The 14,919-nt window shown below is 59.2% G+C and overlaps 7 protein-coding genes across 7 annotated transcripts; 3 read left to right on the forward strand and 4 right to left on the reverse strand.

Moving 5' to 3' along the window:
* Positions 1-403: 403 nt before the first annotated feature.
* Positions 404-993, reverse strand: POSPLADRAFT_1147607 (hypothetical protein; the record flags this gene model as incomplete). Its single annotated transcript, XM_024486082.1, has 3 exons — positions 404-552; positions 602-811; positions 864-993. 3 exons carry the CDS (start codon positions 991-993, stop codon positions 404-406), a joined length of 489 nt encoding a protein of 162 aa, XP_024337439.1.
* A 190-nt stretch (positions 994-1,183) lies between these two features.
* Positions 1,184-2,921, reverse strand: POSPLADRAFT_1048037 (hypothetical protein; the record flags this gene model as incomplete). Its single annotated transcript, XM_024479423.1, has 3 exons — positions 1,184-1,878; positions 2,345-2,551; positions 2,603-2,921. The coding sequence occupies 3 exons, from the start codon at positions 2,919-2,921 to the stop codon at positions 1,184-1,186; spliced, it is 1,221 nt and encodes a 406-aa protein (XP_024337440.1).
* Positions 2,922-3,697: 776 nt separating this feature from the next.
* On the reverse strand, positions 3,698-6,549 carry POSPLADRAFT_1147579 (hypothetical protein; the record flags this gene model as incomplete). The annotated part of the gene is made up of 7 exons (XM_024486078.1): positions 3,698-4,107; positions 4,161-4,330; positions 4,663-4,763; positions 4,898-5,184; positions 5,322-5,841; positions 6,335-6,438; positions 6,495-6,549. The coding sequence occupies 7 exons, from the start codon at positions 6,547-6,549 to the stop codon at positions 3,698-3,700; spliced, it is 1,647 nt and encodes a 548-aa protein (XP_024337441.1).
* A 939-nt stretch (positions 6,550-7,488) lies between these two features.
* Positions 7,489-7,686, forward strand: POSPLADRAFT_1126110 (hypothetical protein; the record flags this gene model as incomplete). Its single annotated transcript, XM_024483560.1, has 1 exon — positions 7,489-7,686. A coding segment is annotated over one exon (198 nt), but the record flags the coding sequence as incomplete, so codon positions are not given.
* A 905-nt stretch (positions 7,687-8,591) lies between these two features.
* Positions 8,592-9,633, reverse strand: POSPLADRAFT_1040675 (hypothetical protein). Its single transcript, XM_024477781.1, has 5 exons — positions 9,450-9,633; positions 9,380-9,395; positions 9,291-9,320; positions 8,979-9,196; positions 8,592-8,778 (listed from the first exon to the last, which is right to left on the reverse strand). Exons 1-5 carry the CDS (start codon positions 9,624-9,626, stop codon positions 8,740-8,742), a joined length of 480 nt encoding a protein of 159 aa, XP_024337443.1. The 5' UTR covers positions 9,627-9,633; the 3' UTR covers positions 8,592-8,739.
* Positions 9,634-9,811: 178 nt separating this feature from the next.
* On the forward strand, positions 9,812-11,856 carry POSPLADRAFT_1075196 (hypothetical protein). Its single transcript, XM_024482791.1, has 8 exons — positions 9,812-10,015; positions 10,078-10,297; positions 10,354-10,595; positions 10,643-10,948; positions 11,023-11,183; positions 11,242-11,382; positions 11,439-11,642; positions 11,710-11,856. The coding sequence occupies exons 1-7, from the start codon at positions 9,824-9,826 to the stop codon at positions 11,596-11,598; spliced, it is 1,422 nt and encodes a 473-aa protein (XP_024337444.1). The 5' UTR covers positions 9,812-9,823; the 3' UTR covers positions 11,599-11,642; positions 11,710-11,856.
* Positions 11,857-13,615: 1,759 nt separating this feature from the next.
* Positions 13,616-14,343, forward strand: POSPLADRAFT_1148381 (hypothetical protein; the record flags this gene model as incomplete). Its single annotated transcript, XM_024486170.1, has 4 exons — positions 13,616-13,935; positions 13,987-14,068; positions 14,118-14,238; positions 14,291-14,343. The coding sequence occupies 4 exons, from the start codon at positions 13,616-13,618 to the stop codon at positions 14,341-14,343; spliced, it is 576 nt and encodes a 191-aa protein (XP_024337445.1).
* Positions 14,344-14,919: the final 576 nt, after the last annotated feature.

Consider the following 14,919-nt stretch of genomic DNA (forward strand, 5'->3'; position numbering starts at 1 on the left):
ATCGCCTGGTCGTCACTGGGCAGCCACAACCAGCAATTGCTCGGAAATCTGCTGCCACATCGGACGGCCACTTATTGTTGGCGGAGCTGAACGACTACACAGCCTGAACCGACGGCGCCGGCGGAGACCGCGATGCTCCATTCCCTCTTCACAGGCCGTACATATGAGACAGCAGAGAAACAAGAGAACAGTCAAGATAATGAAAAGAAGACACGAATTTACTATCGTATACAATTCGTATCGTGCGGTATACCCACGTTCGTCGCGTTCAACGCGTTCCGACGTCTTCTTCGTCCTGTACGAATTCCTCTGTCCTACAGGCTCCCGAGGATACTTCCTTACCATCTCGGTCTCAGCCAAGAAAAAAAATCCCACGCTCTCCTCGCAACACCGTGCACCCAACCTACGAAGCCTTGACCGCGACCTCGTCCCCGCTCGCCGTCTTGTCCCCGCTCGCCGCCATCGTCACCTCTGCAACGTGTGTACCCTCCCCTCGGCGAAAGCCAGAGGGATAGCCGGTAGCTTGCCCAGCGAAGATGGTGGACCCTGCGCCTGACAGCACGTATCGCGTCCATCATCCAAGAATCCCCTCCATCTCCACCCGGAGCAGCAGCGGTGGCGCCAGCAGCAGGGCGGTTCCGTCCTCCCGTGAGCCAGCCAATGAGGGCGCCGATACCGACACCGACGGCTCCCGGGACGATATACCATAGGGCTGGGATGGCAGCAGTCATTGCGACACTCTGCAAAGTGGCGAAAGCGGAGCCAGCGGCGACGCTGCCGATCGCTGCCTGCCATGCGGCAGCGGACGAGCCTGGGGGTGAGTGAGTGGATGTGCGGTTGTGATGGGAGATGTCTACGCTCACCAGCAAGCGGCCCAAGGATGCCAAAACCGGCCGCTGAGAGGGCGGGAAGGGCGACGACAGAGACGAGCAAGACGCACACGGCGCCGCCCACAAGGGCATAGACGAGGATCCTCTTTACACGGGGGTTCATGGTGATGCTGAGGAGAGGGGGCAGAGGAGCATCACGAGCTATATATCAACAGACGACTCTTCTCGCTTCCCTGATACTTGGTTTGATGTCACCGAGTCGACCGAAGCGGGCATACTTGCGGCCAGAAGAAGTCTGAAGATGGTGCACCAAGCATCTAATTCATTTAATGTCGGGATCCAGGCCTGCTGCCTCATGACTGCCCCCGGGCACCCTCCAGTACCAAGATGGTCCAACAAGTGCCCCCGCATCGTGGACCACCACTGGAAATAGCCATACCACCTCCGAGACCTACGTCAAAGGCCGCCGTTCCACACGACGTGCTGACGCTTCTGCGCGGACGAATATGGTAACGACGACCGCCAATTGGTGCGAGAAGAGCTGCCCATCGTGGGAGGACCCCGGCCGGTACATATGTGTCTGCCCCCACCGCATCTGTGGCGCTGTCGCACGTCTCAGCTGTGCCCTGCATTACCCCACACCACAACACAACACATCCCACCGCAGTCCAGCCCCCCATGGCCCTCCCGCTCAGGTTCGTCATCTTCGCCATGGCGGCCAGCGCGCTATGCGCACTGCTGCTCGCCGCCTCGCTCGCACGAGGTAAGCCCGCCTGCCCGCCTTTGTGACAAATCGTGCGTGAAAGACCGGGGATTTGCCAGCGTACGCAGGCCCGCCGGCCGCTTCCCGCAGCGTTCTGCTCGACATGGTGCGCACCCCCGAGCGCCTCATCTCCACGACCGCACGCGGACTCTCCCTCGCCGGGTACGTCGCTGCAGCCGGGCTTGGGGCAGGCGTAGGTGCCGCCGCTCACGGCGTCGTATGCTTCGTCGCACCGCGTCGATATGTTCCCGGCGCCGTGGTTTCCAGGGGAGGACGGACCATAGGCTGGGGATGAGTTTTAAGTGCCGTGCGATGCCATAGAGGACATCCTCTGTGGCGTTGACATCGGTCGGCGCTGCGGCTTTCCTAGCGCCTGGCGGACTGTTACTGGGAGCGAATGACAGAGCGAGTGGCAACGCGAGCGCAGGGGTGGAGGTGGAGACAGATTCTTACCGCATGCGAAGTGGGTTCACGAGAGCGGTTTCTGGTGTGCTAGGTACTGGATATGAAGATATATATGTCCATCGACACGCATCACATGTCTGTCAGATACGACAGTCGTGGTTCAAGGGGATCAAGGTGGGCTCTGCATATCGCGATTGACCTCAAAGTCGGGTCAATGACCCCATACCGCGCAGACATCGGTTTGTGCGGAAAAGGCTGGTACAAAGCTCAGGTCGACAGGGATGAAGTCAGAATCGGTGAAGAGCAGGGTGTTCCCTTCTTTACACGAGCTAGCCCATGAGGGCACCAACGACGACGCCAGCGACTCCCGAGACAATGGACCAGAGGGCTGAGACAATGGACCAGAGGGCTAAGACCGCAATGACGACTCCTCCAGAAATGATGTATCCTAGGGGTGGGATCACGCCAGTCATCGCGATGCTCTGCAAGGTCGCAAAGAGAGAGCCAGCGACGACGTTGCCGGTCGCCGCCTGCCATGCGGCGGCGAACGAGCCTGCGGGATGAGTGAGTGGAAGGGAGGCTGATGGGAGACGACGACGCTCACCAGCAACGGGCCCGAGGGCGCCGAAACCAACTGCTGAGAGGGCGAAAAGGACGAGGGCGGAAAAAGCGAGGGCAGGAAGAGCGAGGACAGAAAGGGCAATGGCGGGAAGGGCAATGGCGGGAAGGGCAATGGCGGGAAGGGCAATGGCGGGAAGGGCAATGGCGGGAAGGGCAATGGCGGGAAGGGCAATGGCGGGAAGGGCAATGGCGGGAAGGGCGGCGACGGAAACGATGGTGACGGTGATAGTGAAAACGGTGAAGATGCATACGGCGCCGCCCAGAAGGACGCAGAGGAGGATGCATCGTCGACGGAGGGTCATCGTAACGTCGACACGAGAGAGAGGAGAGCTGCGCTGCGGGTTATGCATATACCCTCAGACGCCCCTTCTCGCTTCCGCGATACTTGGTTTGATGGCATTACGTCGACCGAAGCGAGCATACTTGCCGCCAGAATAAGATGTTTGGACATTGTGCACCAAGTATCTTCTTAATTCAGGCACCGCCGGCCACCTGATGTAACTGTCGATTGCGGGGAGCGACAATCATTGAATGTGGTGGCTGACGCTGACATGGACCTCTTATATACTTTGTATGCCAAGGTACTCCATGCCACCATTCACTTGCTCGCCATGCCCGCAGTACTAATCCCCTAAGCGGTATCGTATGCTTCGTCGCACCGCATCGATATGTGCCTGGCACCGTGATTTCCGAGCCATAAGCGGTGGATGAGTGCTGGGTGTCGTCCGCTGCGATGCCCTGGAGGGCACCCTCCGTGGCGTTACCATCGGTCGACGCTCAGGCTTTTCTAGCGTCTAGCGGACTCAAATTACAAGTAGCAAACGACAGAGCGAGTGGCAACGCGAGCGCACGGGTGGAGGCGGAGACAGATTCTTGCCGCATGCGAGCTAGGTTCACGAGAGTGGTTTCTGGTGCGCTAGGTACTGGAGATGAAGATATATATGTCCATTGAGACACATCATATTTCTATCGAATGATGAACGGGATCAAAGTGCGCTCTGCACACAGTATTTGACCTAAGGTCATTCATTCCATATCGCGCAGACATCAGTTTGCGCGGAGAAGATGAGTACAAAGCTCAGGTCGACATTTGTAAAGTCAGAACAGGGAGGCTCCATGTCCCCATGAGCCAGTCAATGAAAGCACTAATAACAACACCAATGACTCCCGTTACAATATGCCAGATGGCCGAGACGATATACCAGACAATATGCCGGATGATGGAGACAATGTACCAGAGGCTGATGACAATGTACCAGAGTTTTATGACAATGTACCAGAGGGCTGAGATCACAGCAGTCATTTCAATGCTCTGCGACTCGGTCTTGAGCCAGCCAATGAGGGCACCGATGGCAACGCCAACGACTCCGAAGATGATGCACCAGCGGACCGGTCTCACGCGAGTCATCCTGATGCTCTGCAAGATCGCGAAGCGGGAGCCAGCGACGACGTTGCCCAACCCTGACTGCCACCTGGCAGCGAACGAGCCTGTGGGGTGAGTGAGCGAATGGGAGGCTGTGATGGGACACAACAACGCTCACCAGCAACGGGCCCGAGTTTGCCGAAACCGATGAGTGAGAGGACGAGAAGGACGAGAATGATGATGACGGGAACAATGATAACGAACACGATGCCACCCAGAAGGGCGTAGACGAGGATCCTTAATAGAGGGGGGTTCATCGCGGTGTCGACGAGAGAGAGGAGAGCTACGCTGCGAATTATATATCAAGAAACGATTCTTCTCGCTTCCGCGACGCTTGATTTGATGCCATTACGTCGACCAAAACGGGCATACTTGCGGCCAGAATAAGATGCTGGGAGATGGTGCACTACGTATCTACTTAATTCAGGCACCGCCGGCCACTTGAGGTGACTGTCGATCGCGGAGAGCCACGATCATTGGGTGCGGTGGCTGGCGTCAAGATGGACAACTTAAGTACTCTGTGCCATGGCACTTCACTCTCGCATTTGCTATCGACTTTCTCGATATGACCGCAGTGCTAACCTCCTCACAGTCGAGCTTTTGCCAAAGGTACGTCTCACTCAACGTTCAACTCCCGCAGTGTTCTGCCCGGCACGCTGTGCGCCCCCGAGTGCCTCGTCTTCACAACTAGACCCTCTCCGGGTACGTCGCTGCGGCCAGGCTTGGGGCAAGCATAGGTGCCGCCGTGAACGACATCGTATGCTTCGCGTCGATATGCTCCCGGCACCATGATTTCCAAGGGAGGATGGAATCATTGACCTGGCCTTCATGTCAGCCACAGTATGCAGCGCCCACCTTGATCCTGTTCATCCACGACTGTCGTATTCGACAGAAATGTGCTGCATATTGATGGACATATATATCTTCACACCCAGTGACTAGCACATCAGAAACCACTCTCGTGAAGCCAGCTCGCATGCGGTAAGAGTCTGTCTCCGCCTCCACCCCCGCGCTCGCTTCGCTACTCGCTCTGTCACTCGCTCCGAGTAATAGTCCACCAGGCGCTAGTGAACCCCCGGCTGGTCCGACAGCAACGCCGCGGAGGGTGTCCTGCATGGCATGGCAGCGCACGGCAGCCAGCACTCATCCATACCGCGCAGACATCCGTGTGTGCGGGAAAGGTGAGTACAAAGCCGAAGTCAAAGCTGGCGACGAGCAGGGTGTTCCCTTCTTGCCGTGGGCTAGCCCATGAGGGCACCGACGACAACGCCAGCGATACTTGAGACAATGTACCAGAGGGCTGAGATCACAATGCCGACTCCTCCAGAATTGATGTACTGCCAGGCTGCGAAGAAGAAGCCAGCGACGGCGTTGCCGATCACCGCCTGCCATGCGGCAGCGAGCGAGCCTGCGTAGTGGTGGGGGAAAACACGTTGAAGGAACGTCAGCAGATGTGTTTCTTTTCTTTCTTTCTTTTCCTTTCTACTTCTTCTATCTATTTTCTCGAGTCTCTTCATCGTCCTCGAACACAAGGCAGAAAGCACGTACAGATATTCCCCTTCAGCTCTCGGGCTGGCGAAGACGGTGTGGAAGGCGAGATGAAGCGACTGGTGTAGGCCAAACGGGGATGCCGGTGTCGTCACGCTCCTGAGAGCGGCAGGGTGCGCAAGTAAATATGACACGCTGGGTAACATCTTCGGGACACTGAGATGTTGCCAGAAGCGGACTCGAACTGACTGCACCGAGTCTAGCTTGCTTATGCCCTGGGCGGACTTCCATCTCGATTTGGAAGGTGTTTTCTATTTTGGGACGTCGATCAACGGCCTCGTCGTGCGTCATTTTCTCCTCGCGAGTCGCATATGATATCATAGCTGTTATGGTCTCTCTGTACATATATAAACCGGCGTCGACGTCGAGAAATCCAGTTTCACCCTTGCTCTCAAATCTCCATCTGGCCCTCTTCTCGCGTAAATCGCAACAGCACAAACCCGCATGACTTGGTGAGCCCCCTTGTTTAATTTCTTTTTGCTACCTATTGGGTCTTCGCTGGTCTCTGGTCGTCGTATTCGTGGAACGCTCGAGTGCTCAGTATATGCGCGTCTAGGGCAGAGATTAGACTCTCTTCGTTTCTTTTGTTTGTTCCGAACGCGGTCGCTTTCGTTAGATTAACGCGGCCATGCAATCATTACAGCTAGCCGACCACAAATCATTCCTTCGACCATCTCCGGACGATGCTGCGACTATCCCTCCCACAGCGGATGGGAGGCTGTGACGGGAGACGACTACACTCACAGCAAGGGGCCCGAGTATACCGAAACCGGCCACTAGGAGGGCAGGAAGGCCAATGACGGGAAGATAAATGCCGCGAAGGGCGGCGACGGAAACGATGATGGGCACTGATGGAAACGATGATGACGAGACTGGTGATGATGAGAACGGTGATGACGCATACTTACGGCGCCGCCCAGAAGGACGCAGAGGAGGATCCACCGTCGACGGAGGGTCATCGTAACGTCAACGCGAGAGGACAGCTGCGCCGCGAGTTATATATCAACGGACAACCCCTTCTCGCTTCTGCAAACCTTGGTTTGATGCCATGACGTCGACCGAAGCGGGCAACCAAATGAAGATGCTTGGAGATGGCGCACCAAGTATCTAATTCAGGCACCGCCCGCCACCTGAGGTGACTGTCGATCGCGGAGAGCGACGATCATTGAGTGCGGTGGCTGACGCTGACATGGCCCACTTATATACACTTCGTGCCATCGCACTCCGTCCCGCGATTCACTTGCTCGCCATGCCTGCGGTGCTAATCCCCCCGCAGTCCCGCCCTGGCAGAAGGTACGTCCCACGCACAGCGAGCTCATCTCCATACCTCATCCTCTGTCTGCAGAATCCTCGACAAACGCGAGGTCTGCACACCGAGCGAGCTGCATCTCGATGTCCATGATCCCGTGCACACACAGATAGCACCACCCGAGGTCCTCGAGGCAGCCGTGCACACGCTCCCCGTCGAGCTGCTCGCTCACATCTTCAGCCTCGCCGAAGACCACACGCCCGCGGCCTTCCCGCCCCCGCTCCCCGCCCACTCGCCCATCCGCGCACTCCTCGCCTGCAGCCACGTCTGCCGCTACTGGCGGCACACCGCCCTCGCCTTCGCCGCCCTCTGGGCCACCCTTGACACCACATCGCCCCGCCTCGCCGCCCTCGCCCTCGCACGCGCGCGTGGCGCCCCGCTCACCGTCCTCCTCCGCGACCGCGTCGACGACGACAAGGTCACTCCCACGCTCGAGGGCGCGCCCCTCCGCGCACAGCTCGCAGCCCACTGCGCGCGCATCGCCCGCCTGCACGTCGCGCCGCGCTTCAGCTACGGCCCCGGCCTCCTCGCCGCCTTCTCCCGCCCCGCCCCGCTCCTGCGCGAGCTCACCCTCGAGGGCACCGAGTGCGTGCTCCCGCAGCTGTTCGCCGGCCGCGCCCCACGCCTCGAGCGCCTCACCCTCCGCGGCGTCGCGTTCTGGCCCGGCAATGACTTCACGGGCCTCACCCACCTCGGCCTGTACGACCAGCCGCCCACCGCGCGCCCCACGCTGGCCGCCTTCCTCGACCTCCTCACAGCCTGCCCGCGCCTCGAGCAGCTCGCGCTCGTCGACGCGGGGCCTACCCTGGATGACGGCCCCGACACCGCGGCCCCGCGGCACATCACATTGCCCGCCCTGCGCACGCTCGACATCGGCCACTGGCCCACCGCGCCCGCCGTCGCGCGCTTCCTCGCGCACCTCACGCTCCCCGCACACACTGCGCTCGCCATCTGGACCGCGCCCCTCCGCACGCTCGACCTCGCCGCGCTCCTCCCGCCCGACCTCCACGCCCTCGCGCCGCTCCACCGCCCCACCGCGCTGCACATCGCGTCGCCACCGCCCACCGACGGCGCGCACGTCCACGCGGTGTGCGCCGCGCGCGGGACGCTGCACGTGCTCGGCGCGCTCGCGCCCGACCTGCGCGCCGCGGGCCTCGTCGGGCCGCTCGACCTGCGCGACCTCGCCGCGCTCACGCTCGTGCGCGCGGGCGAGGGGCGCGCGGGGTGCGACCCCGGGTGGCGCGACGTCCTTGCGCGGGCGCCGCGCCTGCGGAGCATCACGCTGGCGCCCTGCGCGCCGGGCGTACTGAGCGCGTTGCTGCCCGTGCCCGGGGACGCGGACGCGGACAGCGCGCTGGTGTGCCCGGAGCTGCAGGAGCTGGCGGTCACTGTGCTGGCGGACGCGGAGGTATGTGCAGTGCGGTGCATTATGGCTGGGCGCGTGCGGGCGACCGGGCGGCCGGCGAGGCTGGTGTTGGCTGGGGAGGAGCTGACGCATACCTGTAAGAGGGACTTCTGCTCGCCATGCAAGGCGCCTACTGCCCGGCTAGAGGTTGTCGTGCAACCGACACTAGACTTGCGGGCAGTCGAGCCAGAAGCATGGCCCAGTGAAGCGTACCTGTGGACGGCGGCTGAGGAGCGGGGTGAGTAGGTTGCAGTCATTAGTAGTTGCTTGCAGTCATTCGTAGTTGCTTGCGGTCATTAGTAGTGCTTGTGCTAGATTGCTCGAAGGAGCTATGTTACAGTGTGCTTAGTTGACAATACGGACGGACCACGAAAGCAAGGATGCAAAGAGGAGCAAGAAAACCCGCACACGCTTCTAAGAGACGGAGACGTTCGGTCACTTCTCCGCACCCGGGGGATTGAGGAGCGTCTGCAGCTGTGCGAGAGAGCGGTCAGCGGGCACATGCGGGGGGCGGCGGGGGGCGGCGGTCACCTGCTCCAGGTCGACCGGCGGTGCCGTGTCCTCGCCCGGCTGGCCGTTGCCCGGCGCGCCGTTCTGCGGCCCGTCGGTGTTCTGCACAGACAGCAAGCCGCCTCAGCCTCAGCACCGCGGACGCACTACGCGACAGCGCGCACCTGCTCGAGCTTCGACGGCGCGCCGCCGGCCTTTTTCTGCACGCGCGACGCCGCGGCGGGCGCGCCCGTGAGCGGCTCCTCGCGCGGGACGATGTCGATGAGGAAGTCGAACTGGTCGGACTTGCTGAGCGCCTTGGCGATGTCCGCGCGCGAGAGCGTGCGGCGTTTGTTCGAGTCGGCAATGATGAACGCGCGCGCGGTGATTTCAGAGATGAAGACTGCGCCAGGGGCCGCGGGGGAGGGGGAGAAGTGGGGGAGAGAAGTTCAAGCTGGTCAGTGGGCAGACGGCGCGCAGGAGGGACGGGGGCTCACTCTCGCAGGCCTTGCAGAAGAGGATGGGTGCTGCACGGTGGTCAGTCTCGCTGCGCGTGCTGCGATGACGGCTGCTCAACGCGACGCACCGTCCGCTGCGATCATCTACGCGGGCGGCCGGTCAATGGTTCAGATTCAGAGTCGACGGCAACGGCTCACCTTGACCTCCGGGTCGCTCTTCATGACCTTCTTGATGCGCGCGAGGGGCAGGGGCGGGTGGCGGTAGTCGGGTGTCTCCTGCTCGGCGGCGTCGACCTGGCGCTGCCAGAAGGAGCGCAGAAAGTCCTGCAGCGGCTCGCCTGCCTGGACATATGGCTTAGGATTCGAGGACGACATGGGGGGCGGCGCGCAAGTGAGATGCGATTTCGAGATTCGCGGCCGCTGGGTTATCCGATAAGCGGATAAGTGCTAGCATTAAGGCCGCACTGAAGGCTGCATTACGCGCGCACTTGCAAGCCTTGAATTGTGAAGGTAGTCGCGCCGAATCCATACCCCGCGCCTAAAATCCCCTTTGTCGACCACCATATTCCACAATGTCGAGCTTCAAGGCGTCGACGTCCTCGGCACCCGTCGCGCACAACGCGCTCCCACCCCCCTCAACCGCGTCGGCCTCCCGCTCGTCGCGCATAGCGCCCCATTCGCACATCAAAGGGCTCGGCCTCACCTCAGAAGGCTACGCGAGCGCGGACGGCGCAGGGTTCGTCGGACAGTCGAATGCGCGCGAGGTGCGTGAGCGCGCTCTCAGAGGCCCCTGCTGTCGTCTTCATCCTCATGCGGTCCGCTCCAGGCGTGCGGCGTCGTCGTCGACCTCATCAAGTCGCGCAAGTTCTCGGGGCGCGCGCTGCTCCTCGTCGGCGCGCCCGGCACCGGCAAGACGGCCCTCGCGCTCGCCATCTCGCAGGAGCTGGGCGCGAAGGTGCCCTTCTGCCCCATGGTCGGCTCCGAGGTGTACAGCACGGAGGTGAAAAAGACCGAGGTCCTTGCGGAGGCGTTCCGGCGGGCAATAGGCACGTCCCGCCGCCCTCTCACCCCGCGCTGAACGCTGACGTTCACGCACACACAGGTCTGCGCATAAAGGAGACGAAGGAGGTGTACGAGGGCGAGGTCACTGAACTCACGCCCACGGAGTCCGAGAACCCACTGAGCGGGTACGGAAAGACCGTCTCTCATGTCATTGTTGGGCTCAAGACAGTCAAGGGCACCAAGCAGCTGCGCTTGGACCCTAGTATTTACGAAGCGATTCTCAAGGAAAAAATCGTTGTTGGAGATGTCATCTACGTCGAGGCCAACACGGGCGCAGTCAAGGTACGCGGACAATGATGTGACTTGGGTTATGCTGATCGGGCCAACAGCGCGTCGGTCGGTCAGATGCTTACGCATCATCGTACGACCTGGAATCGGAGACATACGTGCCACTGCCCAAGGGCGATGTGCACAAGCGTAAGGAGCTCGTGCAAGACGTTACGCTCGGCGACCTGGACGCTGCAAACGCCCGACCACAAGGCGGACAGGACATCATGAGCGTCATGGGCAGCCTTGTGAAGAGCGGCCGCACCGAAGTGACAGAGAAGCTGCGAAGGGAAGTAAACAAAGTCGTGAAGGGCTATGTTGATCAGGGAGTCGCGGAGGTTGTTCCTGGTGTGGTTTTCATCGACGAGGTTCGTCTTGTCGCACATGTTAAGCTCTGATGGACAAGATGTGACCACGCGCGCGATTCTTTCCGCTCACGCAGGTGCACATGCTCGACATTGAATGCTTCACATATCTCAATGCGCTTCTCGAGTCTCCCATGGCGCCCACCGTGATTCTCGCGACCAACCGTGGCAACGCCCTTGTTCGTGGAACAACTGACATTGTGGCCCCTCATGGAATCCCTGTTGATCTCCTCGATCGGTAGGTCCTCTCCGGGCGATCTCGTGATTATACTGACCAATGTCTAAACCCGCGTTAGATGCCTCATTGTGAAGACCGATGGCTATTCACATGATGAGGTTGCCAAGGTTGTGCAGCTGCGCGCGGACGTCGAAGGATTGCAGCTAGGATCCGGCGTCCTCGACAGATTAGCAAAACGAGGCGAAACGAGCTCACTTCGGTAAGTATTCCCTTGGGACTGTTCGCGATTTTCTTTGACCTTACCTGCGACCGTAGGTATGCACTGCAGCTGCTCACTCCCGCGTCCATCCTTGCTACTCTCGCGGGGCGCAAGCAGATCGAGCAGGAAGACATCAACGAGATGGGCGAGCTGTTCTTGGACGCAAAAACAAGCGCGATGGCGATCGGGACGGATGGGGGCTTCCTGGCGGTATAGTGGGGTAGTGAGCGAACACTGTGGAGAGCATGAGCTTAGGGGGTGTACGTGAGAGAATCCGTCTCCCACTGATCTGGGGTGCTCCGCTGAAAGCCTGACCCCGTTGCACAGGTGCGCAGATGGGAGGAGCGCGCGAACAAAATGTCGACGGACCTTGCGAATATTGGCGCACGGTCTGTGTCGCTTGTACTGATTTTGTTTGTTACATTAGATCCACGATGTTGTCAACGTGACTGAATTCTGCCTGTGTTCAATTCAGTTGCGGGCTCATGAGAAGACATCTGACCTCCTGTTCGTGATGTGGCGGCGCACGTCTATTTACATGCCTTTCCGGGCTAGACAGGCCACCGGTTGACGATTCTGGCCTCGTTCTATTACGCTGGGTATTTAGGTGACAATTCTTGGAGCCGCCTGAGCCTTCGAAGCCGCCCGAGCGCCCCAAAAGCAAATGCCACTGCGATATATAACTTGACATGCTCCACAACGCGCGGTCAGCGCAAGACTTCCCTACAACAACGTGCTACCGTGAAAGTGAGCTCCGTCTCGACGTGCCTCGCTTCCCATACCACAGTGATCGAGCCTAGTCAAATCGAGCCCTGTCATGCGTCGACTCTTGTCCCTGATGCCTTCCACGATCGTCGCAGGTTCGTCGGCCCTGGTTCCGCGCTGCGGTGGGATTGAATGAGTCGGCTCGGAGCTGTCTTGATTCTGCCTAGTTCTTGCCATGGCAGGGATGTGATCGCCCGTCACATATGATATTGTCAACCACAGAAAGACACGACTGGCGGATGGCGTACGAATCTAACGCACCCGTAGCAGGTCAGGTGCACAGAACATCTAGCTAGAGACGGCTTGTTGGGTGGCTTCTCTCTGAATCGATTTCTCCGCACAGGTGAGCAACGCAACAACTAAGTTTGATTCTCCACTGTTGAACGCTGTCACAATAGGTTTCTTGCAAGCCATCAGTCATTCTCGTGCATGCTCACGTCGGGTAGATTGAGAGTCCATGATATGCCTGCCACGAAGCTCGGAGGCAATAGTGAGAAGTGTTTCTGCAGAGACGAGAAGGGGCGGGGCACGAGTATCGTCCCTTCCTTCGCGTTCTCTCCCGTTGATCCTTCGGCGATGTAAAACGAGCATCTGTCATGTGAGGCTATGTTGATCAGACGACGAGGGCACCGCGTTAGAATGGCGGAAATGAAGTCGGTCAACGCGCGAGAAGCGCACATCGGAGGGAAGTTTGATATCTTCTCCATGAGAGACGGGTGGGACTCAGGGCCGAGCTGGTATGTGTATCCATGTAAGAAGGCGAGCTCTTATGACACCTGACACAGAACAGTCAGGACGGCGGGCACCGAGAGGGTGCCATGGACGGAGTCTCAGGGCAAAAAAACTGGGTTATGACGTGCTCATTGCGTTTCACTTTCTGTGACATAGCCGGACGGTTTCACAGACGTGAGGCGTCAAGTGGCGGCACCAAAGAGCAGGCTCTACCTAGTCCGCCGCGCCTTACTTCAGATATCCGCGCAGCTGGCCACATCGGAACATCCGAAACCTGGCGATAACTCTCCGAGGATCCCGACACTGGGCTCATGCGTGGCGGCACCTCGTCCCAGGCCTACCTGCGCAGTGCCCAGCGCGCGAGTACACAAGCAGTCGTCTCTGATCCCGCGCTAGTAGCGCAACAGGCACTTTCAAATTCGCGCGCTTCCTCGAGGCCAATTCAGTCGCGCGGCCCGCATCGGGGTGTGTGAATCTTCCTCCGTTCACCCTCTTTGGCCGCTCACGTTCTCTGTGTCCCAGTACTGCTGATACTGATGCATGCCGTACACGGATCAGTTCCCCGTCTGGGGTAAGTAGCACATATATATATAAGCTAACCTTCGTGCCTGGGACCGACAACTTCCACGTATCAAAGCGCAGCGGGTTCCTCCCTCCAGCTCTACTGGTGCCACGACTTCAACCTCTAATACGCTCAAAAGCAGGGCAAGAGCTACGCCATTCTATCCCCGCCAACATGATCAACCGCACACTCCCATACTTCCTTGAGGACCGCACTGGTGCCTACACTGGCTCAGACTTCGACGATATCTACGACCGCCTCTTCCTGCGCGTAGCCCGGCCGACAAACCAGTCGCCCGGCGCGGGAGACACGCTCATGGTGTACAATGTGGGACGGCGTTCGTCCGCACAGCGCGAGTCCCGCCCGCCGGCTCGTGCGCCGTCCGTCGTGCTCGAGTTCGGCGCGGGCGGCACGCTGGGCAAAATCTCGTTCGCGGGATCGTCCGTGTCGATGCCCATGGGCCAGTATCTGCGGAAGACGTCCATGTTCGGAGGGTAAGTGCCTGGCCTTGAAGGGAGGAACATGACAATTAACGTGCAGCATAGATCCCTTTCACGGAAGTTCAGAGGATTGGACGGGGAGGAGTATCGATGGACGTACAAGGGCCAAGAGGGCCAGGAGTGGTCGGTAAGTCAACAAGCGCATCTGCGGAGGTCTTACTGACAATCAGTTCCAGTGCACGGACAGCCGCGACTATCTAGTCGCTCACTACAACCTGAAGCCGCCAAACAAGCCCGTATTTGGGACATCGGGAAATATTCTGACCATCTACGAGGCGCACGCGCGTATGTCAGCTGGTATGTAGTTGCGTCGTGGCATATCGTACTAGTTCTTCATGAGCATTCACAGAAATCCTGGCATCGTTGACCATCATGCGCCACATCGCTGCGCTGGGTCTATAGCCACCCATTCCTCCTCAATTACCGCCTCTGTCATTGGGCGAAAGTATCGTAATCGGCAAGTAATATCTCGGACATGCTAGGACACCGGCTCAGCGCAATGTACAAACACCGCATTCACACTGTGTACTTCTATCCCTGTCTCGTCACTGTACTACGAACTAGCGTTCACATCATCTCGTGGAATGGAAAGAAATCACACTAGCATCAGGTCTACTTGGAGCCATCTATCTCCTACACGGGAGGGATCGCTTCGAACCTTGTAGACACATACCCGCATCGCCGTCGTGTGATCAGATTCGTAGAGGCGGGTGTCTGTTAAGGCGATCCGGACCTCTTCCAGAATCAACAGATGGATATCTGCATCCAAAAATCAAAGCCGCGGTATATCCGAGCACGTTCCTTGCACGTAACCGGGCAAGTACTTGGGCCTACCAGGCTATTTGCCTTCAACCCCGCGACCGGGAGGACCTCCGCCTTTTTGTACTAGGTCACTACATGTCTTTAGATAATCGCACGTCAGAATATAACAACTTCCTCTCAGATAGATTGCTCTGACAGATCGAGATTTTTTGGAAG

This window comes from Postia placenta, assembly GCF_002117355.1.
Source record: "Postia placenta MAD-698-R-SB12 unplaced genomic scaffold POSPLAscaffold_10, whole genome shotgun sequence".
NCBI classification, from domain to species: domain Eukaryota; kingdom Fungi; phylum Basidiomycota; class Agaricomycetes; order Polyporales; family Adustoporiaceae; genus Rhodonia; species Rhodonia placenta.